This window comes from Leuresthes tenuis, unplaced genomic scaffold (genome assembly GCF_036924035.1).
Source record: "Leuresthes tenuis unplaced genomic scaffold, fLeuTen1.0.hap1 SCAF_23, whole genome shotgun sequence".
Classification (NCBI taxonomy): domain Eukaryota; kingdom Metazoa; phylum Chordata; class Actinopteri; order Atheriniformes; family Atherinopsidae; genus Leuresthes; species Leuresthes tenuis.
The window spans coordinates 19,134,908-19,151,010 of NW_027325377.1; the positions used below are offsets into that span (position 1 = coordinate 19,134,908).

The window sequence follows — 16,103 nt, forward strand, 5'->3', positions numbered from 1 at the left end:
ACTGAACCCTTGGATACAAGGTGAAATAACTAAGCAAGAAAGTGTGGGAATCAAGCATCTTAGAGAGAAACTTAAATCAATGCTGTATTAAACTCTCATCTAGAAAAGAAAATTCCAATGAAAATGAAAAATGCTTGTTCACATCTTAAATTTAAAGTAAATTACCCGCTTGTCATATCTCTCAGTGCCAGACAACCAAGGGCAAACACATTTGAACAGGTGGAAAATCTAAATAGAACGTTTTAGGATGAGTCCAATATGAGGCGGATGTAAATGGGAGGGAGAACGCCCCCTCTCTGGTGCAGTAATAGAAAGAACGCGTGACTTAAAACAACACCAGGATAGGGCAGTGACTATTGGAATCAAGGGGAAAAAAAGCATAGAAAATGGACAAAACATGCTGTTATTTATGGATCCAAAGCATAAGCCTGTTGTGCTTAGAGCTGCATCATGATCAGTAATGAAAGCGTGGGCGTCTTTGACTTTTGCAGCTATGAAAAGCACCTGCTTCTGAGTAGTGTGAAAATTCTGTCACATCAACACCATTTGCTAGAGTTTTGGGTTATAATGAAGTTAGTTTATGTTTTGTTTAAAAATAATTGCAGATTAAGTAGTGTCTTCATGCAAGATAATCAGTGTCACTTAACCCATCAGGAGTTTCAGCGGTGTCACTGATCGGTTCAGCATCACAACAATATTAAGTCCAATAAAATTGAAAGAAAAAAGCACACTATGAAGTACTCAAAACAACAATCTTCGTTGCACGTTAAGTCTACATTGTTGTAGAAACAGCTTGAAAACATCTTGACATCTAAAACATTCAACATTTTCTTTCTTAATGTGAATGGATGGAGGTGTTTTAACACTCTTTTGTATGCCCACACTTAGTCAGCAGTGGCCTACTCAACAGAGTGGATCCAGAGCGGACCGAGGCAGTACAAATATTACTTCTCGGTATAGTTTTTCAACACTCGGTGTACAACATACAGAGCATCCGTGTTTTAGCTATTCCACTCACAAATGCACTTATTGCATGTTTTTGTTCATTTGACTTTTGACATTTGACTTTCATCCTGCTCCTCCTAATAAGGCATAAACTGACAACACAATTTGCCAATAAATGGATAGCACAATAATCTCCTTCTTTCATGGAGATCACTGAGATGTTTTTTTTTTTTTTTTTTGTGGGTCAGGAAAAAGAAAGTCACAGATTGCACCACAAAAAACACAGTGTCCAAAGTACACTGGACAAAGCAATGGTGTTGGCTGTGAAGCAGCAACTATAAAAAAAAGTCACCATAACCAAAGCATTATTGATTGGGGTCTACATGTGATATTCGGGGCATCATTGCTCAGAATCAACAGGGGGAGGTTGAGAGGCTGTTTATTAAGCTAGTAGGAAATACAACACAATGTCAGTTTTTATCATGATTAGGCTATTGTTATTAGTTTGCTTGTGACATCCTTTCTGTAGCATCAATGTTGGCTGAATAGATTAGTTAAAACAGCTGGACTCCATTCAAATCTCTAAAAAAAAACTAGTGCCCCTTGAAGCTCGTTGACTTTTAAGGGTTTTGATAATTCCCGAACAGTGTGAGCACACCTGTGACTTTGTTCTACGATGTTTATTCTTAAATATGAATGTGATACAAAAAAAGAAAAAAGTGCAATATTAAATATTCAGCTTCTCAGTGTGATCATATGAAAGACGAGAAGACCAGCATGTCGTGTCTTTTTTTCTCTTTCCTTTGTCACAAACACACCTGTTATATAAGTGAGAGGCTTAGAAACATATAGCTTGGCGCGTGGGCTCTGTTTCTGTGGGAGAGTCAGGCGTGATTTTGCAGAGATTTCTTCGTCTTTGAGCAGGAATTTTTAACTTTTTATTATTATTACTATTTATTTATTCATGGTTGGCTGCCTTTCATTTAATGTAATCCGAAGGTCTCGTGTTTCACACTCACAGTCAGAGCCCCCTATAACTTTCTCTCCGAGGAACCCAGCGGGATCAGAGACACCTAGGACCTCCTTCAGCGCGAGGAGATGGCAACTGTTCGACTTTTGGCATCCGAGTCCCACTTCTTTGAGATGCCATTTGTTTTCACCCGCTAAAGGAGCGGAGGAGGAGAAGCAATTGGAGGAGTTTTCTTCCTACTGAGCAGCTGGATGCTTTTTCTTTGGTCGTGGGTAACACTTTGCATCTTGTCTGATACTCGCGACCAGAGATGTGAGATGAACCGGCAGCTTCTCATAAACGGCGCGCGTTAACGGATGGACCTACTCCCCTGCTTGTGACAAACCTGCAACCTTCCAGTCGCAACACGGTCTCTCCAGCCAATAGACTGCCCGACCACACTGAGTCCTCCCACTAAAACTACCTGTTTCACAATTACAGTATGGATAGTCGAACGTTTCACCTTGCGCAAATGATTCTTAGAACTTTTATGGGGAAATAGGTTCAGCCTAATTTGGTCGAAAAAACTGCTTTTCCTCTCATTAGTTTCAGCTTTACGTGTGGTCTCGTGATATGTTCTGAGGCTTTGCGTTATTTTTTACACATTTCTTATAGGATTTCAGTGTCTCAGTGCACTTAAAAGAGTTGCGGGTAAAATCTCGTCGGTTCTCATGGGACTGAGGCACTCATCACGTTGTTTGCTGCTACGGCGGAAGATGGCGGAGGCGGACAGCTCGGAGGTAGGGACCTTGTGGTGTCCTGTACCCGACATCAACGGGACCGGGGCACTCACGGTCTTGTTATTTTTCCGGTGACAACACATTTGACTCGAATTTCATATTTGTCTTTATCTACGTTATTATACTGTCAACCTAATCTAGAATGTCGGTGGTGGTGTGCGAGCAAAGTGCATTTCCCAGGGTCCTGCAGATGTTACGGCTGATCTGCATGTCCTGCAGTCTTGACATGAGTAGACTCCTCAAACTGCAGTGGTAGGGATAATGTATAGAGGGTTTACATTTACATTCAGGCTAAATGATATGGATGCATTGCTGTACGTGGCTGAACGTGGTTATGTCCTCTGTCCTTGGTGCTGAAACGGAACCTCCGACCTCTACCTGCTTTCCCCATAGTGTGCAATAGTAGCATATCAAGTCTTATATATGTGTGACAATGAAGGCTGTATGATCTTATGAAATTTTGACTGCTTATCATGAGGTTAAATCTCGATTTGCATTTAATTTAGCCTACATATTAAGGCACATCCACTCACACAAAATGACTCCCTGTAATTGTCTGTCATGACACCAACTAATTGCTGATGGATTCTGGAAATTTGAACACAAATTCACTCAACCCCTTTTTTTGCTGTTTTTGCATCACAGCGGCAACAGCCTGTCATATCCCCCCACTCCCAGTCTGCTCAGCCCTCCTCACTGCCTAAACCAGTGCCTACTACCCATCATGTGCCCTGTGTCCCCCACGTGCCTCATGTAGCGACCCTGGCCACCTGTCCTGGACGAGGCAAGATTGCCAAGTTCATCAGTCCGGAGGAAATGACATCACGGGACTATTACTTTGACTCTTATGCACACTTTGGCATTCATGAGGTAAGCAGACCAGGCTGACAGCAGGAAGCTTGATATGATTAGAGTAAAAGAATGACACCAGATGCCTTCTGTAAGATCTGCCAATGAGTTTCAACCCTGTTAGCCTGACTTTCTGTTAGAAACCACAGCTGATTCAACACTATGATGTCCACAAAAAGAGAGTCTTGTATTTTGCTTGTGATCCATATCTTGGTGGCATAGATGTTTTATCTGCAGCTAAGACAATAGCGCTCACAGATACATAATTCTGAAGTGTTGGTTCTCTGACTATGACAGGGAGTTTTCAGATGACGGTATACAGGCAAAGTCTAAACTAACCAATTGCTGAAAACAGCATGAAAAACTTCCAGACGGAGAAACGGTTTCAAGATTTCTGTCAAAACATGGATTTAGACTGAATAAATGGCACAGAATAAAACAACAATCTTAAAAAATCTCTCCCAAGATTAAAGCTGGAAGTTGCCTGTTGCGCCTCTAAAAAATTAATAAACTCCCAAGTCAACCTACGAGGCAGTCGTCTTTCAAAAAAACTAACAAACTGTATGATTTAAGCCTGATCTTGAGGGAAATGGAGAGTTGATGAATTATTTTTCTTGATGGGGCGTGTATGATTGGAGAGCAAAAGAGGATTTTCTATATCCAACTCACACAAAACATGCCAGATGCTTGGTAATATCAGCACTCTAACTGTCAAAACAAATTACATTTGTCTTTCAAACCATCTGTAGTGAACTGCTGATGGTATAGCCTAACTAATGACCTTGGAATGTGACAAGAAGCTAGTGGAAAAGTTTGGGGACATATAGACCTTTTTAAATGGTGTCCATATTTAGCATGTGGGTCAGCTTTTTGCCTGCTCGCAGACAAAGAGAGTGTCCTGATTAAAGAGTTCATAGCAAGATAGAGAGAAAGTGGGAAGTGTGAATGGGCTCAGGGAGATGGGTATCAGGCAGTCCCCAAAGGCTTTGTGTTGTACTCCTGTCTATTTCAAGACAGGTACTGTCACTGAGGCTTTTGGCCTAAATCGTTACTACACAGAAAAACATCAATACACAAATATCGATGTGCAACTGTATTTGCACGAATCACACTATTCAGATTAGAATGGGTTGTAACTCAGATGTGTGTCACAGCTATGAACTTTTATCTCTAACACGCAGGAGATGCTGAAAGATGAGGTGCGGACGCTGACGTACCGGAATGCCATGTACCACAACAAGCACGTGTTCAAAGATAAAATCGTCCTGGATGTTGGCAGTGGTACAGGGATCCTCTCTATGTTTGCTGCTAACGCCGGAGCCAAACACGTGTATGGGGTGAGACAAATAGATGCACCTTCAGACCCCAAACAGATGCTGTAATCTAACGCTCACTGTTTTTTTAGTTAAATCATGATCGGAAAGAACAGCCTATATGTTCAAATCATGAAATCGATAGCACATTTAACTCTGCTTCTTCATTGTCCGTCACGTCACCCAAATAGGCGATAGAGAGTATTCTACCCCTGAGCATTAGATATAGAGTTTGCATACAAATGATTAAACAATAGAAGAAAAAGTGCTTAAAGCGTGCCTTCAAGTGTTATTCATCAAAATGCGAAAAAAAGCACCTTATACAATGAATAAATGAAATTACTGTTGCTGTAATTACCTGGCTGAATGACACTTTAAAGTGTTAAATTGAATATATATCTTCTAACATATATGTTAAAAAGTAATTTTGACAATGCTCAGGTTATCTAAAAGTACACACAGAATTGATCTAGTGAGAATTTCTCTCCAGAGTTCGTCTCATGTAGAAACTGGAAAGTTTTCTCAGACACAGAGGCAGGTGGGCAGAAGGTACAGGTGTCTGGCTGTGTTTCCTACAGTTTGATTCATGAACTGCTTTATACGTATGGCTGACAGAGGTCTCAGGTGAGGGACTATGGGCATTAGTGTTTAGATGGATTGGCAGGGCTTGATTAAATTTATCCTTCTAGTTTTACCCAAAAATATAAGCCTTATTGTGTTGTACAGGGAAGGGGGCATATTATACTTGCTGGACATGAAATATTTCAATGAATAGATGCATTGATTAGAACTGTGTTTCATGAAAACATAAACCCATACATGATGTAAATATTGCACAAAATATTCAGCAGTTTCAAATACAGAGGACTTTTTAACCTGATAGGTCTTGCCCTTGTGCCTGCAGATTGAATGTTCAAGTATTTCTGAATATTCAGAGAAGATCATCAAATCAAATCACCTACACAATGGTGAGTTAAAGGCGATTTTCCATTTATGAATGCCATACATCCATTTGTCTGAATGCAAAACTGTGCAACGACATAAGGGTTTGACAGAGCATGAAAAATCTACATATTTCCATCATTATGGTCACACTCAACATTATTAGTCACAGTTCTGATGGTTAACTGGCAGCTAGTCTCTGATGTCAAATAATCATGAATTTTGCCATCAATCAGAATTCCTTCAGTGTGGCTTATTTCCATTGTGAAATGCCACCCCTGAGCGTGACAGATGGCCGACTGGCAGCAGATTGTGGGTTCCATAACCTCCACATCTGACATGAGACTGTTTTTAATTTCATTATTTATATTTATGATTTCTAGCATTTAGTTGGTGATAACAAGAAATAAAACTCAAACGCTAATTGTATTCACAATGTGCAGACCTTCCCTTAAAAAAATTACCACAAGTATTATTGAGCCAATTACGATAGGATCACATTTGATGTATTACTGCTTATTAATTAGCAACAAACAACTAAAACGCATTTATTTTGATCTATAGAAAAATTAGTTTTTTGTTCTATTTTTCTTTTACCATCCAGTTACACAAAACCAAATCCATTTCTGTGCAATAAGCTGACCTGATAAAAATCTACTTTCCCCTGTACTTTGACATGTCCTTTTAAAAAAAATTTAATAAAATCTGCTTGTGTCTCATATGATAGAACAAAGGTGTTTTAATTCATAACAGAAAGCAAGACATACAATGTTTTCAAAGCTGTAATTATTTATGGTAGTCACAAGGCATGAAAAGCGTGTGATCTGTGATAGGAGTCATTGCCTGATTTGCATTAATATGATGAAGATATTGCGAAAAAAATGTGTTGCCCACTTTTTCTTGTGACTCTCCACATCGCAGTCATCACCATCTTCAAGGGCAAGGTGGAGGAGGTGGAGCTTCCTGTGGAGAAGGTGGACATTATCATCTCAGAGTGGATGGGTTACTGCCTCTTCTATGAGTCCATGCTAAACACTGTCATCTTCGCCAGGGACAAGTGGCTGGTATGATGGTGCTGCTGGAGGCCTGGTCTTTATGTGTGTGTGTGTGTATTTGTCTAGCTAACTGGCAAATGAGCCTATTGAAATGCAACCCAACCCGACAGCGATGAAAGGGAGAATTTACTGTACAGCCGCTTACTTGCCTGTGTCTGCAGCACATATGCTGAGGTCATATATGAATGATTTGGTTTCTAACCTCACCAGCTGCCCGAAGGCTTTAAACTCCTAGATTACATTCCAGGTGTGTGAACAATAAAGGTGATGGATGGCCTTTGCGTGTGTGAATTTGACACCTGAAGTCTTTTTGTTTTTGTTTTAAGAAACCTGGAGGCCTGATGTTTCCTGACAGGGCAGCCCTCTATGTGGTAGCCATCGAAGACAGACAGTACAAGGACTTTAAGATTCACTGTGAGTAATTATCATAGATTTGTTGACCTTCTGTTTCTTGTCTTTTCTTTTGTCAGATTTGCATTGCTAAATGACAACTCTCCAGGTTTCATTTTCTCTTTCTAGCTTATACTTATTCTAAGTAGTAAGAACCTTCATGTTTATGCAAGTCCTCAGAGCAACTACTCTTCCAGCTTCATGGTGGCCACCATCAATTCCTTAAAGACATACATGACACTTTAAAAGCTAACTGTTCCACTTGAATTCACCAGCCAGTTGCTACTGACAAATCATAAACTGTGGGCTGATTTAATTTTGAACCAGCCACGTGCATCTGAGACTAGCGAAACTACGAAACCAAAAGAGGTTATTGACATTTTCACCATGAACCACCCATGTTTACTTTACATATCAAATTACTAACGTGAAGGGGTTTTATTGGCCAAGAATAATCCATTAATATTTGCATAACATTAGGTGAAAAATTAGTGAATCATCCATTTTGAAAAAGTCATGGGTTTGTCACAGTTCAATGTCCAGTTAGGTCTGTGGCTATTGATGCTTTGGCGGGTGCAAAGTTATCGTCTCACTGGGTCAAACTTCTGTAACAACCTGTCAGCACATTGTTCTTGAAGTGGTCTGAAAGCAAACTAAACTGTCCGTCATCTCTTTGCTCAGTTGTCAAGCTTTAGAAAAATAAAGATGGTGTACAATCGATTTTAAAATGATCCCCTCACCACTTTGGAGAACAGTCAACACTACAATGTGCAACCAAGGGATGAAACACTAACGTCAAGCTTTTTAAACATGGGATGTGACCATATCAACCTATTTCTTACAGCATCTTTGTTGAAGAGAAAAAAGGTTTATTGACAAACTTGTCAGTTTGTCTCACTATACTTTCTTGAAGAAGTAATGCCACTCTGTTGTCAGGAGTGTATTTTTTACATACTTTGATATTGATCCTAACAAAGATCCCAACCAGATGATGTGGATATTTGGTTATCTGTGACAGATTGTTACTGTGCACACAAAGTGTCAGAATCAGTTTACCGACTCTCCTTCTGATGCCTCACAGCTTAACTCCTGTATTTATTTAGTCTCCTCGGTTCAGGTTTTCAGGTTTTCTGGGCTCTTTATCCATTTGTCAGTACATCCCAAGACACAGCATATTTTAGTTGCTTGCAGGCTTACAGTTACAAGGAGGCACCTTCACATAATACAGATTGTATTATTTTAGGCAGGTTTATTTGCAGAGCAAGGGTCAAAACCAGGTAGACAGTCACTGTGGCAATCTTCATATACTTAGGATTAGCAAAACTTCAGTATCCAATATCCAGATGTCATGAGCAATGTCATAGTCAAGTCAAAAGGGCAAAGATAAGGAATAAGGAGAGGTCCATAATTTAGAAGAGAACACACTAGGAGAAAGGTTGAGAAAGCTAGTCACAAAGGCCATAAACAATCTGCCAAGGGGTGACTGAGACCAGGGCATATATGCATACATGGTGATTAATAACACATATGAATGGTGTGAGGTAGAGACCCCTGCCTTCATTTGCTGTTGTACATTCACTGCTCTAAACTCACTGCGCGTGTTCAAATAGTTTTCACAGCCGGAGCACTGAGCTCAACCTTGTGATCCAGATCAAGGTGCCAATATTAAAGGCGCCATTTACTCTTGTATCGGTATTGAATCTGGGTCAATGACTCCCACTGAGTTTCCTTTTGCCTCTCAGGTGGCCCTCTCTTGTTTTATTACATCTAAAGCATTCACACAGAGGTACATTCTTTCACACAAATCCCCAAAGAACAGAGTCTACCCAAACCTTCACATTCTTATTTTTAGTTCCTCTGCGTTGGTGGTGCATTCCTCCATCATCCAGATTTGGTGTTTGGGCCCCTGACAAAACAAGGTGGAGTGGAGGGACAGAGGGAATGGGGGAGGGAAAGGTTGTTTGGTGCATTTTCAGTATATTATAACAAAAAGGCTGCCAGACACACTGGAGGAGGATGGAGTTTATTTTTAGGGAGACTTGTCATTCTCCACATAGGACCTAGATAGGACATAAAACTGTAAGTGTAGGACTGTTCTTCTTGGCAGGGTTAAGTGTTCTTTTTTTGTATTCTTTCTGGAATTCGATACCTCTTTTTGAGCTGACTGCTTGGCAGAAATAAGGAGAAGAGTGGCAAGCACAATTCAAGATGCCAAAACAAGTAAAACACTTACTGTGTGCATGTGCATTAGATGCTTATGTTTTCTGTGTGCATAGGGTGGGAAAACGTCTATGGGTTCGACATGAGCTGCATTCGCAATGTGGCCATCAAAGAGCCTCTTGTGGATGTGGTCGATCCCAAGCAGGTAGTGACTAACGCCTGCCTCCTAAAGGTTAGTTTCTATGTACTTTTCCAGAGATGAGTGTGTGGGCACATTTTGGCTTTTGTGTCAGATTGTTTTATACCTCGAAAAAAAACCTTTCCATGCTTAATCTTTTGTGTACACACATTTTCAAAAAAGTCACAGACATCTGCCACTTCCAGTACCCCTGAGCATTCACTGAGACTATTTTCAAGTGCATAACAGAGGTTTCTGTTGAGTCGTAATAGACTGCAGCTCTGTTTCCATGCTTGAGGATACAGCAGTGGCTTTCCTTTCATCTCACAAATGAACAGCAGATGAGAGCATTTGGAGAGGTGATAGCTTTTTTGTTCATCCTCCTCTTGTCATTGCTTCTCTCCTCTTTCATTGTCCTCTCTCTCCTTTGTATATCATGTTACTTCCCATCTGGATCTTCTGATACTGCCATTCATTTTTTTTCCTTATCTCTTTCTCTTATCATTTTGTGGTTTCATTTTTTCCTCTCACTTTAATCACTTGCTTTTTCTTTCTCTTCCTTCTCTGTCACATCCTTGGATTTAAACAATGTCAGGCCTCACTAGTTTCAACAAATGGGGAGGTCTCACTCCGTCTCTCCCTCTGTGTGACGGTGAAATGTCATTGAGTCACCACTGGAAATTAAACTGGCTCTTCAGTTACTTCAATAAGCGAGGGTTCTCATTTTATGTTGAAAAAGGTAGTTTAAGTGTCAGGTTGGAGGGTTAGTTACCAGTTAGTAACTGACTGCTGTTCTTGAAAATTAATTCTCACTGCCTGTCTCATTTTCTACAGGGCTTGTTCAACCATTTCCCCCTGCTGCCAGCCATCTCACCCTGTCTTAATTCAAACTGTCAGTCATTCTCCACATACTAAAATTACAAAGTCGCTTCCATGGATTTTTGTTTCTCACCTCCTACGGTTTGCTGTATATGATATGGGCTTGATATCATTGGAAAGGACAGAGGTGTTAAATCACAATCTGTCATGCTGATGCCACATGGCCATCTAAGATGAACAGGATGCAGTGTAAAATTCATCCTCGTGCTTTCAAATACAACATCATCAACATGCAAAGCAGACACAACCTGCTCTTCCTCTATTTTGGACCCACTGAGATGCCGAGCAGGTTGCAAAAAAGTCCTCCTGATCACTGTGGTTATGTCCACAAGGCAGTGTGTGATATAACACACACAAACACACACAAAATCTCCCTCCATAGAAGATCCCAAGAGACGACACCCACACAGCATGTGTACTGCGAGCAGGCTTCATTTGCCAGCCGTGATTCAACCTGTGGGCTTTCACACACATGCACGATAATCGTGATGAATAATGAAGAAGCTCTTGCATACTGTATGTATGCAATTCATGTGTGAGGGAGATGGTGGTGAGAAGTTGCATGCGCTTGTGTTTGTGACTGTGTTTTTTTTTTTTTTTTAAATCCAGGAGGTGGATATCTACACTGTGAAGCCAGAGGACCTGTCCTTCACCTCAGCCTTCTGTCTGCAGATCCAGCGCAATGATTATGTCCACGCTTTGGTCACCTATTTCAACATAGAGTTCACCAAATGCCACAAGAAGACGGGCTTTTCCACTGGTGAGAGTGCACGCAGATTCATTTCTATACTCAAAATTGCAGGAAAAAAAAAAGAAAAATTAAAACTTACTGTCTTTCAACTTCATTAACATGCTCACGTGTTGGTCTTTATATGCTAGAAAACGTATCGGGAGCAAAACAAGCAGTGAACGCCATGACTGAACATTTGTACCTTGGAACCAATCCCCCCTTGAAGACTGGGGCTAAGTTGCCAGAGCCCGGGGAACAAGTTATATCTACCGATAGCATTTAGAAACACATGATTAGTTGTATGCTAATGTCAGCGTGTAGAAAGATCATATTAACTGTCTCAGCAGCAGTTTTTTGCTCTCTTTCAGTTGTATTCATGTGTACTGTATGAATGTCTGCACTCAGTTCTAAACTCAGTTTGGGTCGACCCGGCTCGGTGTGAGCCACGACCGAAGCTCCTCTGCATGTGTTTTTCTCTGCAACACATGAGGAGTCATGAAACTGCAGCAGATTTCATGTCACAAGGATAAAAACACTCTGCTCTGAAGTCAAGGCTCAATTTGTGTTGTGGAGAAAGGGAAACATAAATTGGCATCAACCAGAGCACACGCATGCACAAAGAGAGGATAGAATTAATTAAATCTCTGTAAATGGACTGAAAGCTTCCCAGCAAGTGGTTCTGAGCACCTCTCTGTGTTCTGGAACCTCCTGATTCACAAATTGAGCATTGGAGTTCCTTATCCTGCTCGATAATTAAAAAATTCCCCAGTTGATTCCCGGTACTGTATCGGCTTTGTCAGAGGAGCAGACAAGCTTCCTTGTTGATTCAAAGTGGGGGGAGCAAACTGCAGGCAAGCGGGGGAGAGGAGAGGCAGTGCTCAATTTAGCATGTCCCTTAATACTAAATAAGGCACAGGTGAGCCAGGTAAACTGTTTTATTAATCCGCAAATCAGATAAAAAGATTAGAAAGATAAAGATAAAGGAATGAACAGAGATTAGTTCTGAGGGGTTTAATCGATGTCAAGAGAAAGATATACAGGTATACAATTTGTTTTATTGGCATGTACAGTTTTATTTTTTTAAATATATGTCTGAGAGGACTTTCTTTAACCTCTTACAATGGAGGGGAATGACTTGTTGTGTCAATGGCCTTTTTTTTTCTAGTATTGTCCTCCAGAGCCTTATGGTACCAGTAAAGGCAACATATAAAACTATCACGTAAAACTGAAGCAAATTTAGTAGTTCCAAAAATTGCACTTTGCAGGAATTTCAAACCTTAGACACAAGAGGCAGCCAAGTGCACCCTGCAGCAATTTCAGCAATGTTTCACCATCTTTGCTCTTGGCTATACTCTGCTGATGTTACATGAGCCAAACTGGTGTTTGCGCCAATGGAATCACCACTCAAGCACATTGTGGTCTTGAGGACACTTATTATAGTGAAAGTAACTTAGCTGTTATGTAAGCTTATGCTAATACATCCATGCTTACATAATAATTTGTAGAGGAGGTTCTATGTTTAGCTGCATGTGTCAGGCCTGAGGTAAAGCATCACCGAAGGATTTCAGACACTTTTCACTTAGATTTCTTTTACGTTTAAAGGCCAGAGGCAGTTTAGGGCTCATCCGAAGTGTCCTGTTTATCTTTTGATGCTTTACCTGCTCTTCTTTAATATCATTTCACCCTCTTTCCTCTCTTATCTGATCTTCTCCATCGACTTCATCTTATTTCCATTGTCGGTTCTATCTTCTCATCCTATCTTCAGCTCCAGACGCTCCCAGCACACACTGGAAGCAGACAGTGTATTATTTAGAGGACTACTTAACTGTCAAGAAGGGCGAGGAGATCTTTGGCAGTATCACTGTCAGACCCAATGAGAAGAATGTGGTAAGGATCAAAAGTTAAGATTTAAACCGTGCTAAAGTTATTTAGATCCTTTACTTTAGATCATGTGGTAATATTGTTGTGTGAAAATGAGAAAGAAAAGTGGATGTACCAGTGGAGCAAGAGAAATGATTGATACCACTAATATTTGTGCTTTAGATTTAAGCCTTCAAAAAACAGCCAGTGAGTTGAGTTTGTCCAAAAAGTCCAAAAAGAAAGAAAAACTGCAAGTTCCCATTTGTATACACGGGTGATTAATTCATTCAAACATATTTAGCTACGTACATTTTTCATTTTGGTCATACTGTCAAGTGAAAGGCTTATCTCCATGAAGGGAAATTCCTGAATATTGAACATTGCTGATGGTATTCTTAGAAATTCAAAAAGGCTACTTAGATATGTTGAATTGTTGTTATTTTTCTCATGGAGACAGACGTAGTTTAGTTTACAAGGATCTCAGTTTGGCACATTTCTTCTTCTTATGCCCACCTGTGATGTCATGGATATGGTGTTAGAATTCATATTTCAAATTCACTATAACATGAATTCCAAACTGGGGATTCACAACAATATGCTCATCACAGTACCTACTGAATTATTATTTTTTTTAAATATTCTATCCTTCTCTCAAGAAATTGTTATGAGCCCTAAATGAGACTACTTAAGGTTCTTTTAACATCAAGTTCAGACTGCTTACACCAAGAGGTTTTTATTTATTTTTCTTGCACATCAATTTTTAGGTCTTGGGATATTTTGCCTTCATGACTCTCTCAGACTAGTGGACACAAAACATCCAAATACACACGTAGATGTTAATTGAAAGGCATTTTGTCCCTCTATGCAAACCAGTGCATATTTAATTCATTCCTCATTTGAACTTAGTGTTTCATCATCCTTATAACAGAAAAAATAATAATAATCTTAATGCAAGTAACTAAAGGAGAATATAGTATGTTTCAATGCGATATTCCTAAAACAATGTTTATTCAAGGGTTCACTTTCAGGTAGAGGGTGTCTAATAGAATTTAATAATGTTCCTTTTTTTTAGCAAATAAAAATGCTATTTGCCCTCCAAAAGCATGTTGTAAATACTGAAGAAATACTGGATGTGTGTGTTTTAATACTTCTTGATCAGTGGGTTCAAAATGTGCAAAAAGAAGAAAAAAAACCTCTGCAAAACTGATGTTTTTAACCTACCATCTGATTAATCATTCCCCAAGGAAACAAAAGGAAGACAATAAAAGAACTTCCCGGGCTTAGCTGACATCATATGTTCTCCTTTAGTTTATTGTATAGTTGTTGTGTTAATTAATGAGTCCTAGAGGTAAGGCTAGAAAGAATCAGGCCAGCTACTTTTTTTGTTATGGATGGTTTCTTTACACAAAATGGTCATGTCCTACATTCATTTCTCTATTTCTCGATTTTACCTTCTGCAGCGTGACCTGGAGTTCACCCTTGAGCTAGACTTTAAAGGACAACTGTGTGAAGCTGCCATTTCCCACGACTATAAAATGCGCTAGGAACAAACTAAGGCCTGGGTGCGGACCTACCCTCAGCCCCTCTGGACACAACTAGGGGGAGGGGGGGGGTATACATGCTCTCCAACAAGCATTTCTGTTGGCCAGAGAGGGCAAATGGATGCATCTAATAGAATGCCATCAAGCCGGGATCTAAGTCATGCGATCAGAATAAGCAAGTATCTCTCAGCAATAGCGCGGTCACAAGATCAACAGGGACACATCACTGAATGTAACATCCTACACGAACTTGATTTCTTTCCCTCAGATTCTTGTAATTAATTTTTTTTTCGACTATGAAATGAAAAGCATTCAAGCCTCTACATTGTTATCACTGTTTAGAGAACATACAGCGACTGCGTGATCTTGAAAGGCCGCAGCCATTTTTTGTCCTCTTTAATGGTTTATTCAATTTTGAGATTACTCTAAAGCTCAGCTGAGAAAACATAAATAAGAATAAAGTATAGGGCCATGTGTAAAGCCGTTATGTTGGTCAACAACCAATGCTGGAGTTTTTTTGTTTTTTTTTTAATTGAAATGTTCAATCCTGCCAGTGACATGAATATTGTTATGCCTGTAGCATCAAATCAGGCCTTTTTAAAACAGTCTAAAGGAAAACAACTAAAAATGATCATACAGGTATATGAGGAACTTTTTAACCGACTATAATGGACATTTTCACATTTAATACATAGATTTTTCAAAATATTCCTATGTTGAAATGAAAGCTACTTTAATATGACCCAAGCAGCTTTATTATTATTACACAATTGTTAAAAACCATGAAGACAAAGAATAAAAGAAAATACACTTTGTTTTTAACGCAATGGTCATTTGATTTTCGAAATTCTTATGATGTGCACCCAAATGCATCAACATTAAAGCAACTTGCCACACTTTAGGCATGTTTTCTAAACCAAGAGAACTGTTTCACATGTGGCTCTGTTTTTTCTATTATCTAATCCTAGACCGGCTCTATAGTGAAGATTTATTAAATGCCATTTAACTGCATAGAGAGAACAGACACTCATTGTGTTTTATGGTATTATTTAATATTTGCATGTGTAACTTTTTTGGTTAATTCATTTATAAAAGATGTGAAATGTAACTTTATGTATTTCTTTAATTGACCATCATTCAGAACAAATGTGCTCTGGCACCAGTAAAAAGTGAGAAAACAACATCTCACAAAAGATGCAATATGTCTTGAGCCACTTTGTTTTGGAGATTGGTTGAACAAAGAATATAGATTAAGTCGACTGTGATGATGAATAAAATGTCCAAAAATTCCAGTCAGATCTTTCTCGTGTGATTTTTTTGTTCAAAACTACTCTTTTTACATCATAAAAAAAAAAAAAAAAACCTGCATACTAAACAAGACCATGGCAGAGAAAATTAGATTTGAAACTTACAGTCATGGGGGAAAAAAAAAAAAACTAAAATATACTTTCAATTGTTCTTTTTGGGTGACTTTTCTTTTTCTAAATAATCATAATACATATCTCTTAACTA

The 16,103-nt window shown here is 39.4% G+C and overlaps 1 protein-coding gene across 1 annotated transcript; it reads left to right on the top strand.

The window, feature by feature from the left end:
• Positions 1–1,911: 1,911 nt before the first annotated feature.
• prmt8b (protein arginine methyltransferase 8b) lies at positions 1,912–15,968 on the top strand. Its single transcript, XM_072377867.1, has 10 exons — positions 1,912–2,694; positions 3,340–3,564; positions 4,725–4,880; positions 5,761–5,824; positions 6,720–6,862; positions 7,180–7,267; positions 9,520–9,635; positions 11,070–11,220; positions 12,956–13,077; positions 14,511–15,968. Exons 1-10 carry the CDS (start codon positions 2,626–2,628, stop codon positions 14,592–14,594), a joined length of 1,218 nt encoding a protein of 405 aa, XP_072233968.1. The 5' UTR covers positions 1,912–2,625; the 3' UTR covers positions 14,595–15,968.
• The last annotated feature ends 135 nt before the right edge of the window (positions 15,969–16,103 follow it).

Excerpts from the sequence above, each read along its gene's own strand:
- prmt8b (XM_072377867.1), top strand. The coding sequence starts at position 2,626 with ATGGGACTGAGGCACTCATCACGTTGTTTGCTGCTACGGCGGAAGATG. Across the intron at positions 4,881-5,760 it reads GAGCCAAACACGTGTATGGG|ATTGAATGTTCAAGTATTTC; the intron begins GTGAGACAAATA and ends TTGTGCCTGCAG. Across the intron at positions 7,268-9,519 it reads CAAGGACTTTAAGATTCACT|GGTGGGAAAACGTCTATGGG; the intron begins GTGAGTAATTAT and ends CTGTGTGCATAG.